Source organism: Pseudoliparis swirei, chromosome 9 (genome assembly GCF_029220125.1).
Source record: "Pseudoliparis swirei isolate HS2019 ecotype Mariana Trench chromosome 9, NWPU_hadal_v1, whole genome shotgun sequence".
In the NCBI taxonomy this organism is placed as follows: Eukaryota; Metazoa; Chordata; class Actinopteri; order Perciformes; family Liparidae; genus Pseudoliparis; species Pseudoliparis swirei.
Genome location: NC_079396.1, coordinates 19,835,956 through 19,859,175, shown reverse-complemented (window position 1 = coordinate 19,859,175; position 23,220 = coordinate 19,835,956). Strand labels below are relative to the sequence as shown.

The following is a 23,220-nucleotide window of genomic DNA, read 5'->3' as shown; positions in this document are numbered from 1 at the left end:
ATGGAGAACAATACAACCATCTTTCAAGAAGTCACTCAGGTTGTAAATCGGACAGAAATACCTCTGAACCCTCCTGAAGAGCAGATCATAACAATATGTTTGATAATGCTCATCTGTATTGTTGGGATTGCTGGGAACATCATGGTGGTGCTGGTTGTGCTGCGCACTAAACACATGGTGACCCCGACTAACTGCTACCTCGTCAGTCTGGCTGTCGCAGACCTCATTGTGCTCCTGGCTGCAGGGCTGCCGAATATCTCTGATGTTGTAGCCTTCTGGATATACGGATACTCAGGCTGCTTGTGCATAACTTATCTTCAGTACCTGGGCATCAACGTGTCGTCCTTCTCTATCACAGCCTTCACCATCGAACGATACATCGCTATTTGTCACTCCATAAAGGCACAAATGATATGCACCGTTTCCCGGGCCAAGAGGATCATAGCTGCAGTCTGGGTCTTTACCTCCCTCTACTGCATCATGTGGTTCTTCTTAGTGGACACAAACAAAACCGTCTACACCAACGGAGTGGTCGTCACATGTGGCTACCGAGTCTCCAGGAACTTCTACATGCCGATCTATTTCCTGGACTTCTCTTTGTTCTATGTGATCCCCCTCATTGTGGCCATTGTCCTCTACGGTCTCATCGCCCGGATTCTGTTCATGAGCCCTTTGCTTTCGCACATGAACGACGGAGGAGGGTCGGTTCACCAGGGTCACTCCAGGAGCACTAACCAGGTCAACAAGGGCAACAAGGGAAACAAGGGTGCGGTTTCTGCAAGGAAACAGGTAAAGTAAATGCTGACACACAGTTTAGAGAATAATCTATCTTCATGAGAAAACAGCAAAAATGTATGAATACATTTCGACTCTGTGTCTTTTTAGCTTGACCTCAATGTAAATGTGGTAAATGCAAAAAATATATATTTTAGGTCATTTTCCAAATCTCAATTGTTTCCTCAAATGTATATTTTTTTACATCATGTTTAGAATCTTAAAATCTCAACAACTATTGCATGGGTTTTACAATCAGTCATGGTTCTCAAAGGATGAGTCCCATGGATCCCACCTATTTATGTTTAGCTCCACCATGAGGTTGACTTTGATACAACAAATGTGGTTCAGACATTCATGACCAGGATGAACTGTAATAAGTTGGTGATCCTCTGACTTTTTATCTACTTCATCATCAGATACAATACGTTGGTCAATGACCAAAAATACCTGCAAAACTAATGATATATCCACTTCACCGTACTTTGTGTTGAGTACTAATCATCGTGCAAACATTATAACTCTTAAACATCCATTAAGCTGCCTGTATGATTCATCAGAGGTATTGGTCGGATGGTGTCTTCCACATTGAAATGGGATGCTGTGCGACAATTTATATTATGTCCCGGAAATCGTTAATCTGACATGCACACGCCACATCTTAATAAGCCTGTGTGTAAGTGAGACACGAGTTGAGCTCTCTTTTCAAGTAGTTACACAACTGTTTCCCTCACTATATAGATATGGACATACAAGTGCAACACGACGAATGGCTTCCAGAAGATACTGATTGAAACTGTGCATTTATTACAATTATTGCATCACCATCTTCTCTATGAGAATCATCAGTGTTGTTTTTCCTTCGAAATAGCCTGCTCCTTGGCATTGTAATCGTTAGCATATTAGCATACCGATCTTAGAATTTAGCCCAGCTTTACATGGGTTTACAACTTAACAGAGCCACTAGCACAGCTGTAAACTCTTGTTATTAGTAAATGAGATCTCACTGTTTTCTTGCTCCTCTGTCTCCTTCTCTGCATCAACAGATAACAAAGATGCTGGCTGTGGTGGTCGTCCTCTTCGCCGTGCTCTGGATGCCTTATCGAACACTGGTGGTGGTCAACTCATTTATTGACCCACCTTACCACAACACCTGGTTCTTGCTCTTCTGCCGTATTTGCATCTACACCAACAGTGCCATCAACCCCATCATTTACAACCTCATGTCTCAAAAGTTTCGCGTCGCGTTCAAAAAGCTCTGCAAGTGCAACTGGCGACACAAGGGCAAGGCGGCAGAGTACAATGTGCCAATGTACTACGGCGTGATAAAGGACGTATCCCATGAGAGCAACGACCTGGTCACAGAGCAGGAGGAGGTGAGCGTCCAAACCCACAGACGGTGCAACAAAATGGTTGCCAACGCGAGCACTTTCAGCATTTCTTAAAGAGTTTGTTGGCTTCAAACATCTTTCTATTAATTGTTTAAGATTGCTGTTATTTACATCTGTTAGAAAAAGTATTTACTGCCCCTGAGATCTGTAGATATTCCTCGTTTGCAGTGATTAATATGCAGTTTGTGGTGTTGTAGGTGGGGTACTTTTGCATCAGTCTTGTAACGGTGTTATAAAAACAGTATGTGAGAGCAAGCTTTAGTGTACTTCATACTGCTTAGTGGCTCATAATGTGAATCATAATATCTGTTGAAATTTCAAAAATATTAGTGGTTCTTTGAAATGTTTGGAAGAACTCTACTTGCCATTTTAGTGCACATAGAAAACATACAAACAATAACAGAGATGGACTTTTTATTTGGCATGTAAAACAGATCCTGTTGATGCATATTTTGAATTTTGCCTTGAAATAATGTCCAGACCTTTGACTAGTACCGGTACTTGTTTTGTGCAACACTGACCTAATCAAAGGATCAGCATGTGTCTCTAGAGAACAAGTGCACTTGTGCTTTTCATGGTTACACTGTCAGTCTGGATTGCACTGATGAACACACAGTCCAGATTTTGTCCATTTTATTCATACTTTATTCATTTATCAACATCAATAGGACAAACAGTCACACAGTACACACAGCAACTGGAAGGGAATGAGTTTTAACTGCGACCATTTAATGCATTGCATTATGTTCCAGCATGTTAAATTGGTGGACACCGTCTAAGCGGAGCCAAAGGGCCATCTTTCCACGGATAAATAATCAAAATATTGATTTGAATACTTTTTTTTGTAATCAGCTTGGCAACACCACTTTGATGTAACTGCATCAAAAGCTGTTCATTGGATTGTGATGACATGTTGGACTGATATTCATGGTTCCCAGATGATGAATCTTGCCGATTTTGGTGACCCTGGTAATCTGAAGTCTCCTCTAGCGCCACCATGAGGTTCACATTTGTGGTTTTGAGTAAACGTCTCCACTACTATGGAGTACACACACCAACCTCCTATGTTCTTTGTGTTCAGCACGAACTACTAAATGATAGGATCCTAAAATGCTCAACAAAAATGGTGAACATGGGGACGCTAATCATCGGCATGTTAGCGTTGTCATTGTGAGAACCGTAGATGATCACACATAGGTCAACAGCATAGCTAAGCAGCCTCTATAGACAACTGTAAGCCGACATGGTGTTAATTGAACTAAAGCCTTTACCCAACACACACAGGTGTGTTCACTTATGTCTCCTGATTAGACCTCTCATACCTGTGTGATGTCTACAGACTGGACTTGATTGGCATGTCCTTCACACAGGTGCACACAGGTGTGGTCACTTATGTCACCGGATTAAACCTCCTCTCATACCTGTGTGATGTCTACAGACTGGGCTTGATCGGCATGTCCTTCACCCGCCTGTGAGCATTGTTCAAGGATTCAAACATTCAAGGATGCAAAGATATTTTATTGAAATGCAGTTGTAGTGTATTTGTTAATAATAATAATAATTGTGCCTTCCTATACTGCATTTCTTTGAATTTGAGTGTGGTAAGGGCTGGAACATTTACACCGTTATCTTTCTTTTACTCATCATCATTATTTGGGGTATTTAATGACGATTGCAGAGGGATGACGGCAGGAAATGAGGACCTTTTTATGAATCATTAAAGTTTGGTGATTTATTTCACTAAAGGTCTAATTAACCAGGAATTGAAAACTCCTGTGTGGATAGGCAGGTCCGTAAGTATAAAGTATTTTAATTCTTAGTTAAGAGCAATAATGTTTTTCTTCATGTACCAACTAAACTCCACTTCTACTTGTCAAAATTGTCACTGGACTTTCTTAGAATAAAATCCCCGGCATCCCAGAGGAACCTGCTTTGTGTGAATGATGTGTATCTTTAGATTTATAGTCTCACAAACTAGGAGGCCGTAAATGAAAACTCCCATCGGCCAAGCCAGAGGATGAAAAGAGTTGTCTGTCAATCGTCTTTTTGACAAGCAACACATTTGACAGCAAGTGCATTATGGGAACATATTTTTACGTTAGTTGTTGTAAACAAGTTTTCTGCCTGTGTCGTCTTATTGCTGTTGTTTTCATCATTACTGCATGCCTCTGCATCTAAACACAGCCAACTCTGCAGCGCTTAAAAAGCTCAGTATCTGTTATGTATTCTGTATATTGTACATGTTTGATCTTGTGTTTTTAAAATATTTTCAAAAACTGGCTTTGTAGTTTTAAGTGGATAACAAATAATGTAACAGCCTTAATACATGTATACGTTCTCTTCATTCATGAGCATTTTGTGTGTCGAATTAAAAAATAAATAAAAACGTTGTTCATCCAGTTCATTTTAGAGAATAGATTTACATAAACTGAATTTCCCTGTAGCTCTAGCACATGAATTCTTGCAGGATCAAAACAACCCTGAATAACAGATGGTTAATTTCAAGGACACACTTATAATTCTCTTTTGTTCTAATTTGCATTAATTTGCCTGTAACCTACTCTTTGTATGGACACATGACACCCTTGTTTCCTGTTGCCACTCTAAACTATAAAAACCATCAACACCTTAGCATCTAAACAACATGAATAACAGTTATTGGCAACACATATAAGAAAATGTGATGGCTTTGTTTGTAGCTTAATGCAGCTTCACAGCAGGTTGGGCACCTATAGGGTGAGTCAATTATCAACCTTCTTGGTGTTTTGTAATGCCGCAGCCATGCTCTCTGTCACGTATTGTGTAAAACGGTCCCTCTGGATACTGGGCCATCCGAATGGTTCTGATTTATTCCACATAAGGAGTTTTTGTGATGAAAGAAGCCACAAAGGTCTGGTAGAGAAAAGAATCAGTTAAGGCAGAAATACACAGATCTACATCTAAAATGTTGTTTATGGCTTAACCAGCCATTTCTCATTTTTCTGGACAATGCATCAATAATGTTTTTTTGTCTCATGTTAAATACTTCAGGACTGATTGTGCTTGCTTAAGTCAAGTTATTTCAAACCAAATTTGTATTTCAGGAAAACCATTATTCTGTAGAATGAGACTTATTTATTGTCCATTAATCCTCACTGTGGCAGCTGTCCCTAATCTGACCTCGGCTGCTGGCTGATTGACAATCAGTTTCACAATCAGTGAGAAATAATAATCAGTCAGCAGCCGATGCTGCTGTATAAAAGAAAAAGAGCAGAGAGAGGGGAGGAGACAGAGTGAGGCCAGCGTTGTCTGCTGTTCGTGTGTTGTGTTAACAAAATATAATAAATATGTTGTCCAACGGAACCTCGTCGCGGCTGTCTGGCTATCCTTGGTGCTTGGGGGGGGAAACCCACGGGTGACGGCTACAATTTCGTCACACTCACGTTTGAATGAATATCCTTCACTGAAACTATATAATGCAGAGAGCATATTTTGTTGAGACCCAAAGCAGGGAGGCAAGAGATGTGTTTTTAGCACATCTCGTACATTTCCAGTACTCTCAAAGCAAAAGTTAACAAAAGTAGGTGTTTATTGGTTGAATATGCCTTATAATAATATAATAATAATCATTTATTTTAAATATAGCGCTTCTCAAGTCACCTGAAGTCGCTAGTACAATCCAGTCACACTACACACACACGCAGTCATTGTGGGGCATCATAGCTCTCCAGCTGCCTCTGGGGCAGTGGCAGCAGATCAAGCAGCCGCAGCCCTCTCCCCACCCCTCCCTTCACCCACCATCCATTCATTCCATCCAAGGCTGCGGGGAGGTGCGTGATGGTATGTCTTTGATGGGGGGGGGGGGGAGCACCGGAGTAAACCACGCGAGCACGAGGAGGAGATGCAACTCCACACACAGAAAACCTGGAACGACCGAAAGACGGATTCGTACCCAGGGCCTTCTTGTGAGGCGACAGTGCTAACCACTGAGCCACCGTGCTGCCCAAGCCTTAGTTACGCAATACTGTTTTTGTTTACTGAATTGTGTAAGGGATTTTTTTGTTGTTGCATTTTTTATATATTTAATACAAAACTGGAAAATAAAAAACTGATCAAGACATGACATGGTTTGTCTTCTAAAGCTGAGAACGTCTAAATGTGTTGTGAGTGCTGTAGCTTAATATCGTATCAGTTATTGGTCGGTCGTGATAGGATATACGTATACTGTATTTACACAGTGTGTTTCTATATATTAGTAATACATGTAAGCACATGTGTAACTAATATGTATGATGGCTTTGTTCTATCTTCTTTTTCTGCTGAGAAAAATACCAATTACTAAAACGTTAGTTAATTACTGCAGATGCCTTAGAAATGGATAACAGCATCCAATTTCAAGTCTTAATTTCTCTTCTTCCATTGAAAGTGTGTTGATGGCTATTTGTTATATTATTAATAAGAAAAACATCACAACACACATGTATATTTTTTTCCTCGAAAGAAAATGATGCTTTCCTTACTAACACAAGTCGATCGAGGTTCAAATGAATAAGCGTCTCTCTGTTATTATACTGAACCATTGAGAATGAGGTGGTGTTGAATGCCTGGTGGCCTCTGGTGGCTCAAAACTCCCACTGCATGCCGTGCTAGGTGGTGCTCAGAGGGAAGGCCTTCTCCATCGCTCAGTGCAGCCGGTTTAAATGTCAGAACTGGATGCCGATAATCAAGTGTGCATGTCCCTTAGATTTGGGATATGATTTTCCGTCTGTCAGGAACATTTCATCCCACTGCCAGAATCCAGCGCTCTGAAATAAAAAATAAATAATATAGGCCAACAAGAAGCTGTAAACAAAGAGTGAGATGTGCAATTGGAAGTACATGTATATTTAAAGGCAGATAAGCTAAACTCTTATTTATACAGACAGTCTCCTTCTGTAATCTGCAGTTAAAAAGTTCATTGAAGCAGAGCATGAAGGGGGAGATTAATAATATAATAACAGCAGAGATTGTTAGAACTGCAGGACACTGAGCTGCAATGAGGTTGACAGAGCCGGTGAAATGGAGCTCTCAGGAGGAATTATATTCCTCTTGTGAGGAAATGTCTGATGAAAGGATGACAAGCTGGTTTTGCTTCTAACAAGAGGAATATAATTCTTCTAGATTATTTATATATATATATATTTTTTTTAAACATTTATTTATATATATATATATGTATATATATTAATGTCTGCTTCAGGAGATCAAAGGCAAGTTGTGCTTTTTAAGCGGCTGGCGGCTCTAGGGATGGCAATGTTGGTCTTTCAGTCCAACTCTTTGCTCCAGACAAATATTTTAACTTGAAATATTTCCACAAACTGTTGAACGTTTGATGAAATCTGTTTCACACATTCATGTTCCACAGGATTAACTGCAAACTGTACATTTAGCACCATCGTCAGATTAACATTTGAATTCATCCACAACTTGATTTTTTGACGACAACACTGTAAAGCTAATGACATTTCCATCAACCTCAGCTGTACTGTGTGTTTATGGCTAATTAGCAAATGTTAGCTTAGCAACATACTAATGTAAGATAAAGATGTATTAGTAGTAGTAGTAGTAGTATTTCACAAGCGTAAATGTATACCCTTTTTTGCAGCGAAGTGATTCTTATTTTATTGTGTGTGTCTATTGAGCTGAAATACATTATAATGGAAGCAATGCATCTCTTTCCTAATATTAAATTATTGATCTCCCCCCCTCCCCCCCAGGGTCATATAAACTATACATTTACAGCACAGTATTGATGCTCCCTGAAATATGAAAACATATGGTTGATCGATACTTGTGTGCGATTTTTTATGACATTTTTGATTGCAGAGCAGAAATTATTGATCACGACTGACCATGTTAGTCTGTACATGAAATGTGTTTTAAGAACCATTAAAGCAAGGTTGTATTGCTCCCAGCAGACAGAATACATTGAATGAAATATAATAAAATAAATTGGATGACTTGGATGTCTCTCGTCACATTTATCATTAAACAGCATATGCTGAGAAAACACACAGTATCTTATGTATTATAGGAAATAGATAAATATATAAGTCCATCTGCCTATTTATAGTATCAAACCTATCAAATAAAGAACACGCAATTCCAAATACTACATTATATGTTGCCTTCATCAGGCAACATATAATTCAAAACCCACTTTTGACATTTGTATGAAAAAGGGTACAAATTTAAATGTTATGATACATTTCCCTCTTCTCTCTTATTGTTCATGTCAGAATATGCATTGCATATGTTCCATAGCGAGTGTAGTTCTTTACACAATGCATTATACAGTAAATACACAACTTTTACAAAATGGTGACTATGTGTTCGAGATATGGAGAGTCGGGCTTCTACGTAACACAGAGGAAGTATGCACGAACACTCTTGCAAGATTATCAATCAATTGGTTGTATACAAGCTTATTCAAGAAGCAATCCCATGATGTTCTGCTTTGTCTTATGCAGTGACATGTACAAATGCAAATAGATATAATTATAGAAACATATGCAGAACCTATATCTCGCTTTTCTTACCATCTCGGCCTGTTTTAATCAATGAAATGTGTATAAATGTTTATTTTATGAATCATACCGTCTGCAACTATATTTGTAATGAGTCCTAATGGACCATATCAGATGGTAATATGGACTGAAACCCAAACAAGTGCAATTTCAAAGTACACTGATAACCACTAATCAATATTAAAATGTTTGCCAAGATGAAAGCTTTGCACATCTACTGAAGCATTCATACATATGTTTCTCATAATGACCCACGTTTGTATGCTGTGCATACAAAAAGGGACATTTAGTCATTTATCAGGCACATATACAGCTGCACACATCATCTCCACCACCACTTTAATATAGAGCACAAGATTAAAGCTCAGGCTGTCTCATTGCAACAGCAGGCCTCTGATGCTGATAACCAACCTGATTATATATGACTATGTTAAAGGTTGAGCAGGAACTACACATAATCTTGTCTCAAGTCTATATTTTCACATAGTCGTAACATTTTGAGATGAGGAGACACCCATAAAGATTTAAATCCTGACAATTTTATTTTTGATGAAAAGCATTTACTCATGACTCGTGTATCATATACACAGCACAGCGAGGGCGTTATGATGCTTACCATCAACACATTTGGAGTATTACATGGAGAACATGCTGGTTGGCAAACAAACACATGAAGTGTGCAGTTTGTTCACATTAAGAGTACTTCTTTTTGCCATTGAGGGAGTTTTACGAGGGGATAAAGTAAAGATAATGCTTTAAAGTTACATCATCAACAGCAGAAGTAAAATCTCAAAGCCACCATGCTGGATGCTTTTTATTACTTTTGGTGGGTGTTTGAAGCCTGCATCTCACACAGGTGAGGGGATCAGGGCCGTTCTTGTCATTCACCTTTACTCAATGAGTTTAAAGGCCCCTCTGAGCACATCCACACAGGTGGTATCAATTATTCTGGCTAATTACACCTCTGCTCCAACAGTTAGCTTAGAGTCAGTCAAGCGCAGTGTAAGCACATTACCCAGTCCTGAGAGGAGCTCTAAATCAAAATAGATAAGTGAGAACACCTGTGGGGCTTTTCATCCATATTCTAAAGTAGGAGTTAATGTTGTGAGTGTATATATGAATGTTTAACAGTTGAACATTTCAGTCATTCAAATATTATAGGATAATTTTATTCAAAACATGTTGTGGGTAAATAAAGTATTCGAGAAAGCAACATTTTAACAGCAGGTAGTCAAATCCCTGATTCCGAGGGTGTGGTTTTCTGCTGTAAAACGGGTGGGTTGCTCCCTGCTGGTTGGGAGTGAGCTGCTGCTGCTGTGCTGGAGTTCTTCGAGAAAGTATCTCTGGGTCTTGTTTTGGTGCAGTAATGCCAGTGTTGTACCAGTGTGGTAACACAATAAAAATGATCTTTGAAAGAAAGTTACTGTTCTCTAACCTGTTTTCTACAGAACATAAGTGCGCTAAACCTTATTGTATTAAGTTTATAACCACATGATGTAGCGTAGATTGATTTATTTCTTTAAGTAACGTGTCAGAGTTTCATCCCATTCTCATTCACGATGTTTCCATTCTCACCACAGAGACTCTCTTCACATTTGTGTTTGTTATTGATGAAAGATAGACCATCTGATATAATAATTCCTGTAACTGGTACATTTTCACATACTGGCTTTGATGGGCTTATTTTCCAGAGGCCCCAGAGTCTACAATTGTGTGATTTTGAAGTCAAAACAGTTTAAATAAAGTTAAGTATATGCTTTAATCATCATAGCTCTTTATGTCATAACAGGAATACACAAAAGCCTGGGAGACTTAATCACATCTGTTTCATGTCAGCTCGAAGATTCAAGATTATTTATACCCTGCAAACTACAAAATACATAAATTAATACATTAGGGTTTATTATTTGTTACAATTCCCCAACAGAGTATAACGTTGCCAGCAGGAACATGAGTGATGCTTACACATTAATGTATCAATAATTATAATCCAGTGATATATTATTCTTAAACTTACTTTAAGTATATTTTACTGATACTACTTTTAACTGAGTAATATTTTGAAAGCAGGACATTTACTTGCAACAGAGTACTTTACACGGTGGCATTAATGAGAGTACATCAAACGTATTGAGTAATTTACGAACTGCTGAGGTCACAGAGTTTAAGAAGTGATAACTCCGACTGTCTAACTTAACTTGAACGCACCATATATTCTAGTTCTGCCCGCCCCTCAGAAGTCACATGACGCACTAGCGTCGATTGCAATGGTCCCTGACAGCTGCCAATCATACTCACCACGTGGTTGATAATAACATGGGTGGGCTCGAGGGGGCGGTGGTGGACTGTCAGCGGTGATTCGGAAGTATGCAACTAGTCACGCATTAGTGAAGTTGAGTAATGATCCATCACGCCGGTTTAAACGTTAAAGTGTACGATAGAGAAACGGCGTCGGTGTAACGGAACACCGGAGCTCGACAGGTGAACTTTGGTTGGTCGTCGCCGCTTAGAGAGAGAGCGACGTCGGCTAGTTTAGCTTTACTGACGGTAGCCAGTAGGAAGAAAGGTCCTCAGGAGACGTGGAGAGCCCGTCTGTGCTCATGGCTGCCCTCGGTAACTCCGGGGCCGCTTCCAGTCCGATGGTGGTCCTGGCCCCGAAGACGAAAACTAAAAAGAAACATTTCGTGCAGCAGAAGGTGAAAGTGTTTCGAGCCAGCGACCCGGTCCTGAGCGTCTTCATGTGGGGCGTCAATCACTCGGTGAGTCACTCCGAAGCTCCGTGAACGAGTCAACGGAGCTAGCTTAGTGAGCAGCTAGCGTTAGCAAGTTAGTCAGGTGGTGGAGTTTTAATATCGCGTCACCAACTAATGTTTGATTACATTCGTTGTCACATCTGCTTACCTGTTACGCTGTTTTTTTGTTTACAGCTTTTAAAATGCTAAATAAATCTATGTGGACTTTGGTAACATCTGTTGAAATGAAGTAAGGGACTATGCTCAAATATATTCAAGAGTACTAATGTCTTGGCTTTATATCTGATGGTCGAAGTAATGCTCTGCTCTTATATTAAGTGATGTGATGTAGCGTTAACTGTACTTTACTGCACTAACTTACTTGAGTTCTTCTGTTTGACCTACGTTATACTCTCCGTTTGTTGTACTTTTTACTCCACTACATGTATTTGAAATCATAGCTACCAGTTACTTTGAGATTCAGATTATTAATGCAACACATTAATGAATTAGTAAATTACATTATAGTGTATTGTCAAGGATTAAGCTACACAGCAGTGTAGGAAGTATATGTAATGTGCTCCACCTTTTCCAGCTATAACAATAATGTGATGCTAACATTGATGCAGCAATAAATATAATCTAGTGATATCATTAGTATTAATCCGAAATAAGTTATTTTTTATTTTTTAATCTTTTTAAGTATATGTCTGAATGTAGAACTTCTACTTTTATCGGAGCATATTTAATCTGTGCTATTACTATTTTTACTTAAAGAGCTAAGAACATCCTGCCCCACTGAACAAGTGTAACGTTAGTAATAAATGTTTGTTGCAGCTCTATTTTAGACCCTATCACAGGCTCATATATTTGTTGTTTTGACATTTACCTTTCTTTCAGATTAATGATCTCAACCAGGTGCCTGTTCCTGTCATGCTGCTACCTGATGACTTTAAAGCCAACACTAAGATCAAAGTAAACAACCACCTCTTTAACAAGTAAGACACAGACCTACGTTGTCAGACTGAAGCACGATTGGTTGAAATGTAAATAACTTATTAAATGTGCCAGACACTGTCTTGTCTCTTGTTATGCCAAACTTGCAGAAGATCGTGAACTGATATCAAAGTCCTGAAGTCTATGTTGGACTGTAGCATTTGAAAGATTTTTTTAAGAATATGTAAAGGGCATGTAAACATCTCTTTGGGTCTTCAGCAAGCTTCTTCTCCTTTTGCAGAGAAAATCTTCCAGGACATTTCAAGTTCAAAGAATACTGTCCTCAGGTCTTTCGAAATCTAAGGGAACGGTTTGGTATTGAGGATCTGGACTATCAGGTATGTAATGAATTTATATATACCCTATATGTTTTGTAATGTATGTAATGTCATTTTTTTTTCTCTATTTAGAAACTCACATTTTTTATTTTTTCAATAATCAGATTGAAACTAATAGTAGATAATCTCTACACTTATCTGTTGGCTTCATGTTCTCCAGGTTTCGTTGACCCGCAGTCCCCCTGTGAGGAGTGTGGAGGACCAGGGAGAGGGTCTGCTCCTCAACTCCTACGACCGAACGCTGGTCATCAAGCAAAGCTCCAGCGAGGATATTGCAGACATGCACAGCATCCTGTCAGAGTATCACCAGGTAAGGTCTGATGACTAAAGGAAAATGCTGGCGATATTCTTATTTTGTTTTCTGTCAGCAAATGTCTTGTAAAGCCCAACAGCTAAGAGTGTGTTAGTGTGCCTCTTAAAACCTTTAAGATGTTCTTGCCATGTCTTTGGACCTGTACTTTAAATCTTTAAAAACTTTTATAATAATTTATAATTTCATCTCGGACTGGGGCAATACATTGAACGAACCTATTTTTAAACCGGCCATAGTTTAGGTGTCAGTCGTGATTCCCGTTGGCTCTCTCGTATGTGACTGTAACAGTTACCTCTACAAAAGTGTCACACTGAAAGGTTTCTGAGCCCTACAGATGAGGTTTTATCTGTTCACGAGACATGAAGCCTCGATGGGAGTCAGCTGACAAGTCTGCTTTCTGTCTCGGCAAACAAAATGCTCCCAATCTGTTGCTTCTTTACGTATTCCAACAGTGCCACAAATTGTGCAATATTTTCAAGCAAAGATCTGTTCGACTCTGTTTTCCAACAGCAAAGTGCCTAGAGGGAACATCTCTACAGCAGCAGCACGCTGATTCATTGATGCATTTAATTATGAAACCACAGATTCTTACTTGAAAGTTGACTTTCTGCAAGTTGAACTCGCTGAAGCAGAACAGTGAGTGGATTTGTTCATCACTCCTCAGCAGAAGGATTCGGGTAGCAACCCCAGGGTCCTCTCACCCGTCGCCCTCCAAAACACTCTGAGCACCCTTTCAGAGTAAGAACCACAATCCGAGTGAGACTAGACACAAGGAGCAACTGGCTGTCAGATGTTGAAAACTCGGTGATCGGAAACTTAAAACTCAATTCTCAACATGTTGACACCGGGCTGTCCTACGGCTTCCTTTGAACGCAACAGGTGTCAAACATGTGCGTCTCGTTTCGGTCCTCAGCGAGGCCAAATACTATCAGGGTTCTGGGGAGGGAGGCTGAGCTTGAGCAGCCTATTATGGTACAATCTGACCGGCACCCCTCCCCTGGCTTAAAAACTAGCGTATGGAAATATTTTTCTTCCTCTTGCTACCAACTCGGAGAGAGTGAATAGATTGCAACTTTTATTGCCATGGATTTGCGCCCCGACTCGGTCCTTGTGAGACTATTATTTCACGCTACGTTGCAACCGTTGGAACCGAAATACAACATTCCATCTCCACGTTTTGTACGGACAAAGCAAAACTCTCACTTTGCAGCAAAGCTAAAGTCATAGAATCACTGGGGAGAGCGTGTAGGATAAGAATAACAATGTGCGTCCATTGATGCAGAATCCTGTGTCGCAGTTACCGCGCACTTTATCACTATGTATGGTTTGACCACATGTTGCAGAGAAAGCTTTATTTTTGTACTGGATGCTTATTGCCTTGACCAGGGGAAGTCTATATTATTTATTTTTAAATAAAGGCAGCCTTTTTGTCAAGTGAATCACAACATTCAGCTTTTGAACAGGATCAGGATGCTGCTACAGGCACAATTTCATTTATTTATTATAATTTTTTTTAGGCAATGCTGGGAAAGGTAACCCTGCAGTATACATGTCTTCTATATGTTACGATTGAATTGATAAATTATTATTATCTATTTGTTATTAGGAATCATGACAAATATGCTGTGTTTTTAAATTGACACATAGTGGCTGAGAACAATCTAGTTGTGCATTAAGATGAATGAATAATCGTTTTATAATCTCATCATACGGCTCTAAAACAGAATCAAATCCTGAGGGTCCTCGAGACTCTCACCGCTACATCACACACACACACACACACACTGAGCCACTTCCTGTCTGCTTCACTGAGCTGTATAAAGCTTCTCATCCACGGCGCTGAGTGTCCTACTTACAGAATATTCTCTTTAACCTTTGTTTGGACCTTTTCGAAGCCAAAAACCCAAAATACGAGTTCCTAAAATGAGCACATCCCAGGGGATTCTTTTACATTTTTCTGTCTCACAGAGGGACGTCGAGACTACAATATGACTTTTTCTAGATGTATACGTCTTTCCAGGAGCAGCAATGTGGTGCCGTTAGTCGGGTTGAAAACATGTATGGCTTTAGTGTCTGAGATGCAAACCGGACCTGACCACTGACCTCCCTGTGGGGAAACTGTGAATACAAACAAACCAAAACCTCTCCTCAAGGTTACAGCACTGCGGTGCATGGAGAACAAACACTCTGTTATATTAGTGTTGGTTTGTTGGAGATATGCAAATGTTCACGTCAACACATCTCTGTATGTCAATAGTAGAGTGCATTTGTTCGAGATATAAGTGGGAAGTGGCATACGTTCGCCTCTATTTTGTGGTTTCCTTCCATATTTGACCATTTATCAATGTTCGTGCGTGTGTGTTTTTATACTTTAAAAATAGGTCTTACTTCAGGCTAAACATGCAAGTGAGTAAACTTCTGGCTGCTTTGAGTTCTTGCTGGAATGTGTAGCCTGTGGTTACGCGGCCTACATAGAACTGGGAGGGAGATGAGGAAAAATGGCAGTTTCTTTTTTATTATTCACTCTGAATTAACTCTTTGTTATCCGAGCACAGTTTCCCTCATTCATCATGATATAGCGGACATCATTGTCCGTGTATTGCATTGGTTTTTTTGTCACATTTAATTTCAGGGTTGCATGCTGAACAATATTTTCATATTTTGTGAAATACTGAATTATTTAGACATTTGTTTATTAGCTGCAAAATAACTGCATATTGAAATGCTGTACTGAAGCATTCGGGACAGTCACGATGGCTTTGCTTAAGGAGGCTTTAACTTTGTTGGCGTGTTGGCATTCAGGCATTATGTGGATTAAGTTGCGTGTTGAGGATCAGGTGTTGTGGTTTCTAGCAGGTGTATGGTCCAGCTTTTCAAACAAAAATGTTCTGGTTTTTTTTGCACTTCCTACTTGTCAGAAAGCCAAACAGTTTTTTTGACCACACAATTTAGTTATGCTCACATTCAGAGATTATAGATAGAAACTTTGCAACTTATCTATTTGTAAAAGAATATTTATAATTGGAGATATAGGGCTATTAAATGGCTTTAAATAACGTAAACATAATTAATTCATAGTGCTGATTTTTTTTGTTTTTGGTGTGATGCATGGAAATAAAGATGTGAAACCGAATGTGATTTTATATCGGTATTAATGACAAAGGACATCCTCCTGAAGTCACTTAATCGTAATGTCCTGTTCCTTATACTGAAAAAGTCTTAAAAGGACAGCTACCTTGGTATCAATGATTTTAGGAAAATATCATCTTGTGTTATAGTATTCTAAAATTGGCCAAAATGTATGTTTTGAATATTCGGAAATAAAAAACACAAAGGTGCAAACGATTTAAATATAATTTATTTTACATTCAATACAAAACAACTCGAAGTTCCTGATGCGGGGACAAACGAATACCTTATTTCTGTATTTGCTGGGGCTCCTGGTTTATTACGAGGGGATGGAACCCAGCTCGCTGTGGTGCTGAGTGTCTTTCTCCTGGTAGAGGTGCCTCGCAGCCAACTAAAAAAATATCAATCCTCAAAACAAAACGGTATTCTGTAGAGTGACGTCTAAACATCCTGCCCAGTTTGTTTCAGGGGACTCTGGTTGAGTTCAGTCTGAAGTCCATTTGAACTGACCTGATCTCAGTTTTAAAGTCTAACCTTGATACACTCAAGATTCCTAAAGTGGCCAAACGTATGCCGTTTGCCTTTTATCTGTGAATCTTTTACTGTTTGTATGTTGACATTGAGACAGCATTGCGCGCTCTGCTCCTGCCAGGCCAGTTCACCGTTGTTTCCCCTCTCTGCAGCACATCGTGAAGTGTCATGGCAGCACCCTGCTGCCTCAGTTCCTGGGTATGTACCGTGTGAGCGTGGACAGCGAGGAGACCTACCTGATCGTCATGAGGAACATGTTCAGCCACAGAATGGTTGTTCACAGGAAGTACGACCTGAAGGTGAGGGGAACTTCACCACAGTTCATCACACATCCCACTTCTCATGTCGGCTTCACAAAGCAATGAGCAAGTTGTATACCACTGTGTTTTCTCCAGCGTGGCCTTTAGATGCAAGAAAGGCAATTCACACCGTATTGCTTTCAAAACAGAAGCAACTTTATCCTCTTGTTTTTGTGTAGTAATAATAATAAAAAGTTATTTAGCACCTTTCAGACAAGAAATGTAGCACAACGTGCTTCATAATGAAGGAACAAGGACTAGAATGAACTTAGAAAAGGGGATAGACTGACATTATTAATGGAAAATAAGACTGAAAATAAAACACACCTGATACAATTTTATTAAATGGAACAGATACACTGTTTGACATCGGGGGGAAATGAAAACCACTGAATAATAATGATATTTAATATATTATATTTGCATGTTTACGCCAAACACTGCAGCAAAGGCTACACATATCTTGACTCTTTTATTTATATCTATTTGTTGTTGCAGGGCTCTCAGGTGGCTCGTGAAGCAAGTGACAAAGAGAGGGTAAAAGAAGCATCTCGTCTCCTCCCTTTTCATGTCATGATGGGGCCAGCTGTCTCTTTTTTTTTTATCCCATGTGTCCTGCTAAATATGTTTTATTTCTAAAGGGAAAAGAACTCCCTACCTTTAAGGACATGGACTTCAGGAACAATTTGCAGAAGGTGTATGTGACGGATGAGCAGAAGGAGAAGGTCATGGAGAAACTCAACAAAGATGTGGAGGTAGGTGACCTGTGAATGTGACTCTTCCCTGTCGTTGCACCGTTCTGCCACAAAGTGTCAGCCTCTGCACAGGGACTGCATTTCTGGAGTTTCTCTGGGAGAGGAGTGCTGGCACTTCAATGACAACAAACTGAATATTTGTGGAGTTTGGGCTGCTTCACAGTTCAAACGAGCTATTTGAAGACATCACTATAGTACAGGCAGGATGCTTATTAGGGGCATGCTTAGCTATTTAAAGACCAAATGATTGACTGATGACTGAAGAAGGAAGCCAGCAGATAAATGTGTAATAGAATAGTGGTTGGTTGCACCACTAACGTAAACAATACAGGTTCCTATCTGTGGTAGGTCTAAGGCTGCAACGCATTTATATTTTATTAGCAGTAAATTAAAAAACACAATTTACCTCACAATTTAGACCAATAGTTCAAACCTTTAAAAAAACATAAAATTGGCACATTTGAGGAGTTGGACGCTGATGAATCTGGTTATATTTGCTGAAGAAATAAAAAGGCTCTAGTTAATTTAATTGCACTGTTTTATCTCCATCTTACAGTAAATCAATGCTTTCTGTAAACCTCCTTGACAAATGTGTTCCACTGTCCCCAGTTCCTGGTGAGGCTGAAGATCATGGACTACAGCCTGCTGCTCGGTATCCACGATGTGGGTCGAGCTGAGCGGGACGAAGAGGAGGGTGAGGAGGTTCTTAATGAGGAAGAGCCAGAGGCGGAGAACGGCTTTGCTGCGGTGGGCTCGTATGGGACCTCTCCAGAGGGAATCGCTGGTTACATGTCCTGCTGCAAACCTCTGGGGCCCGGGGAGTTCGACCCCTATGTGGATGTGTACGCCCTCGGGAGCTGTCCAGGTGAATACTTGGTTTTGGCCATAAAATGAGAATAATTAAACTAAATTGTGAGCGGCGATGTACTGATCTGACTTTCTCTCTCCCGATACTGATCCTAATACTCAAAGCTAGAGTGGGAACCTTCGTCTCCCCATTCTGTTATTGAGTTTAAATAGAAATAGTATTTTTAGAATCTGAATTTGAATACCATAAGCACTGTTGCTGTGCTCATGACGTGTGTCTGGTGTCTTTACACACCTGACTGCGCAACAATCAGCATGGTGTGAACTTGTTTCACAAGAGCTTGAATGTAACCAGTCACTTTTCTATTTTTTACAATTTTCACTAGACTAATGAATGAATGGATAAATCCATTGGCAGATTGATAGTTGGTTGCGGCCCATCCAAATACAGAATCCTAGTGTTAATTGATCTTCTGAAGTCTTCTACATATGTCTGGGTGTTTTATCATCTCCACTGTCATCAGGTCATCTGATAAAATTATAGCGCTAAAGTTTCAGAGGCTTTGATATTGATTTCTCACGAAGGTGCTTCAATCCTCATGATTGTTGAAACACTTGAATCACTGTCAATACAAACCCAAGACAATAACCCTGGTTGTTCTTTAATCTCAGGAGCGCCTCAGAGGGAGGTCTATTTCATGGGCCTGATTGACGTACTTACTCAGTACGACACCAAGAAGAAAGCGGCTCATGCAGCAAAAACTGTCAAACACGGGGTGAGTGGCTCAAGATGAAGGAAGGCGCTGGCGGGCGACTCAAAAGACTCCGTGGCGGGCGTTGGATGTTTGCTCTCGTGTCTTCAATGTGTACAATGTGTACATATGTTGTTGACCTTTCTTTGCTTTTCCTAATTTGCCCTTTGTTTCCATCCCTCTGTTGCAGGCCGGTGCTGAAATCTCCACAGTCCACCCTGAGCAGTATGCCAAACGATTTCGCGACTTCATCTCTAACATCTTTGCCTAACACGAGGATAAGAGCGCTGCCATAAGTCGCTGCAACTGAGAGCTATTTTAACCATTGACCAAAAATAGTGTGCACACACGGATCATGATTTAAACGTGGTGATCTGAGATGAGACTACTTGCATTGTAGCAACATAATGTACAACTTCTGATGCATTTATTTATTTTTAAGATGCATTTCTTATAGATATCAGGCTGTCTTTGAAGGGTTAACTCTGGAGCGTTAGGGTACACGGATACAAACTGCAGTGGATCAGTGTTGGACCACATCACCGTGAGATCAAATACTAGTTTTCGTTGTTGTCTCCTTCTTCTGATTTCACTGGCATGAACTAAACTTACATTTTGGGAAGTGTTTATTTACTTACTTGACAAAAGTTAATTTGGGATAATAATATCACTCGTGTGTGTCTCTTAAAGGTTCCCTGTGGAGTTGTTGACATCTAGTAGCATCATTTCTTTGAGCGGGTCCTTGTTTAGTTTCTTGTGGACGCTTGTACACAACACGCTGAGATGTGAGGCAGGGAAAGATAATAAGAATAAGAATACTGCTAGCCAGGGGCAGTGGATGCTGGATTTAAAATCTCAGCCTTGAAAATGTTTTATGAGGGAAATGTTTTCAACATTGCTTTCTGGAATGCAAGAAATGGTACGTTTTTCAGTGAATCTAAACATAACTTTTGTTTCGGGTTGGGCAATATATCGATATTCTATTGATATCCAGATATGAGACTAGATATTGTCTTTGGTTTTGAAACTCAAAATATGGAATAAATGTGATGTCATTTTCTGAACATACCAGACTGTTCTATCATATGCCTTCAACAACCTATAATCACATTACTGATTATTAATCAAAAATATTATTGTGTAAATATTCTATATAGGCACCTGTGGTGAACCTTTAAATGTTGTTGCACTATTGACAACCAGGTATTTGGTCAAAAGTATTGTGATAATTAATTTTGCCCAGCCCTTTAGTAAGTTTACAGGAACACTCCACAGGGAACCTTTTGTAAATGCTGGCTGAGGAGCAAATAAACCTAGCTTCCAAAACGTTATACTATTCCTTACATCCTAGAATATCCTTTCCATGGAAATAGGTATTAAAACAACAATTGTAGTCTAGACTACACTTGATAAATACTATAATGTATCTAGTGGCCATTTGTCCTTCGAAATCAAACAAAACTACAAATTAAACCGTCACTGATTCACCGTGGGTTTCGGTGTTGACGCAGGCAAAAGAAAAGTAACGTCCATTTCGGTATGTTGATTCTGATCAGTTATTTTCTAAACAAACAAAAAGAACAAACAAAACGCTGACGCTCTTCGCTGATGCTGTGGTAAAAAAAAACATTGGCCACCCTGGTGCATGCTGGTCCTGTGCCTACCCACCTCTACATGTAACCACAGGTGCCCAGTGTTACACAATCAGTGAACCTAAAACTAAATATATCAAACTAAATAACAATTAACATATCAAAATATAACCCAAATAATCATTACTTTACAATGAAACCTAAATACAAATGTCAAATTAAATAGCTCCAACAGTATCTATTAAATCAGGCAATTTGAATGTTTAGAATATGTGGGATCGAAGCTTTATTGTTGCATTGATAGATGGGACACACTTTGAATCTGGGGGGGGGGGTCTACATCCACATCATCTGGGCCTGCATTAATCAACTGAACATGTTGGGATCAGTCCTGCCTTTGTAATGAAATACCTTCATGTGTAAGTCTTTATCGCAACACTTCCTGAGAATGAGCCCATCCATCATTGTTTTGGACAGACTCCTTTTTGAATGTATTGTTTTGTGCATTGTGAGAGGATAAGCTTGAGACGAGCGTAGCAGTAGACCGTTCCTGTCTGTGTATTGTGACGACGTTTGAGATTTAGCTTGTGAAACGTTGTCGACCAACACTACAGCAGCTCCTGCCGTCGGCCGTGCCGTCGTACCGTGGCGAGCGTTCCTAAACACGAGCTGCAGGCCTCTGTGACGCCTCATCGACTCGCTGATTGCACATGTTGTATTTTTGAAAATCAGCTTTTGGACCAAAATATATTTTGCAAAGAATTTCTGAAAAGTGTTTATCTGGTTGTTTTTTTGGAACACGTGTGGTGATTCTGCCCGGCTATAAACAGATGTGTTTTCCTGCTGTTGCTGATCTTGGTTTCATCCAATATTTCGTTTCGGACAGAAATATCTGATTAAATTAAAAAATGTACAAACATTTATGGTTCCCCGACAACAAATCCTGCTGTCGTTGGAGATCTTGTGACCTTGACTCTAGCCCCACCAACTGGTTGATGTCTGTGGGTTTATAATAAACTCAACAACTATGAGATTGGAGTGAGACACAGAGAAAATGTGAAGTGGTGCTCTTCGCAATAAAACATCTTTGATGGGTCGTGTCGCGTCTCGGCCAATCAGCGTTCAGATGTCGACAGCGTTTGGGGGTTTAGGTTAGCTTGAATGTCACCCCGCTACATCTACTGCTGTCACGCTGCACGGTGTAGCGATACTAACAAAGTACCCGTACGTTAAACACGATATGATTTAGCATATTTTTTGTATCAATACTTCATTAAATGAGCGAGCGATCAGAGCGCACGCGCTGCTCCGTGTCACGCTGTCTGCACGCAATGCGCTGCGCTCACAGCGAGTGGCGTCAAGTGGCGGAGCTTTTGAGACTTAAAGTTTTCAGCTTTAAGAAAAAGATGATTCCAGAAGTGAAATGTTTCAGTTCTTTGTCTCCAAGGCAGACAGTCTGTAAAGTTCTGTAACTCTACAGCTGCTCATCCTGATGAACTCTGTATCATCTGGTCAGATACTGACTACAGGCCTCATAGTGTATAATCAATGCTATGATGGGACCCTGGTATCATGATATTTATGGCAGGTATCTTATAGAAGTTATAATGTTAGTGACAGCCAGGTAGAGGCAGAACAGACTCGGGGAACAGAGTCATGGCTCAGCAGAGCTCACGAGTCCTTGTTGTTCAGGCCAAAAAAAGGGAAGTTGGTTTATGAATGACTTTAACCATATGATATATAATGACAATGGATATTTTTTATTACTATCATTATATCATTAATAATATTTCTACTTTATACATTTTGTTGTAAAACTACCAAAGTTCAGCTAAAAATATTATTAGATTAATCAATTAGTTGCTTAAGAGAAGAAATAATAATAATTTCACTTTAAATATTTTAAAAAACATTTTATGGTTCCAGCTTCTTAAATTTGAAGATGTGCTACTTTTCCATTTTTCCTAATTTGAATGATTTTTAAATATTGTTATACTTGTGTTCGCCAGTAGGGGGCAGTAGGGGGTTTTGCCATGACTGGTGCTGTAATTCTCGTCTTAAACAAACAAGTTAGATCAGCGTAACACAGACAGTGACGCAGCTGTTGATGCGAGTCTCTTGGTGTTTACAGGTGAGAAACGTACATAAGCACCAAATATATATTAATGTAATGTTCGCTCGCTTTTATATTTTGACAGTTATTAACTGTAGAAGTTAAAGTGAAGACAGTTAATTAAGGCTAGCGGATGTTAATCGCGCGCTCGCG

The 23,220-nt window shown here is 39.7% G+C and overlaps 2 protein-coding genes across 2 annotated transcripts; both read left to right on the top strand.

Annotated features, from left to right (window-relative positions):
• LOC130199776 (thyrotropin-releasing hormone receptor) lies at positions 1-2,219 on the top strand. The gene is made up of 2 exons (XM_056423520.1): positions 1-789; positions 1,821-2,219. Exons 1-2 carry the CDS (start codon positions 1-3, stop codon positions 2,217-2,219), a joined length of 1,188 nt encoding a protein of 395 aa, XP_056279495.1.
• Positions 2,220-11,094: 8,875 nt separating this feature from the next.
• On the top strand, positions 11,095-22,050 carry pip4k2ca (phosphatidylinositol-5-phosphate 4-kinase, type II, gamma a). The gene is made up of 10 exons (XM_056423613.1): positions 11,095-11,469; positions 12,343-12,440; positions 12,680-12,776; positions 12,937-13,086; positions 16,902-17,048; positions 17,547-17,585; positions 17,690-17,803; positions 18,413-18,668; positions 19,283-19,386; positions 19,553-22,050. Exons 1-10 carry the CDS (start codon positions 11,311-11,313, stop codon positions 19,631-19,633), a joined length of 1,245 nt encoding a protein of 414 aa, XP_056279588.1. The 5' UTR covers positions 11,095-11,310; the 3' UTR covers positions 19,634-22,050.
• Positions 22,051-23,220: the final 1,170 nt, after the last annotated feature.

What these genes read in the sequence shown, in the direction of transcription:
- pip4k2ca (XM_056423613.1), top strand. Translation starts at nt 11,311, where the DNA reads ATGGCTGCCCTCGGTAACTCCGGGGCCGCTTCCAGTCCGATGGTGGTC. An exon ending in TGTGGGGCGTCAATCACTCG is followed by an intron (nt 11,470 to 12,342) that starts GTGAGTCACTCC and finishes CCTTTCTTTCAG; the next exon opens with ATTAATGATCTCAACCAGGT. An exon ending in TCCTGTCAGAGTATCACCAG is followed by an intron (nt 13,087 to 16,901) that starts GTAAGGTCTGAT and finishes CCCTCTCTGCAG; the next exon opens with CACATCGTGAAGTGTCATGG.
- LOC130199776 (XM_056423520.1), top strand. Translation starts at nt 1, where the DNA reads ATGGAGAACAATACAACCATCTTTCAAGAAGTCACTCAGGTTGTAAAT. An exon ending in CGGTTTCTGCAAGGAAACAG is followed by an intron (nt 790 to 1,820) that starts GTAAAGTAAATG and finishes CTGCATCAACAG; the next exon opens with ATAACAAAGATGCTGGCTGT.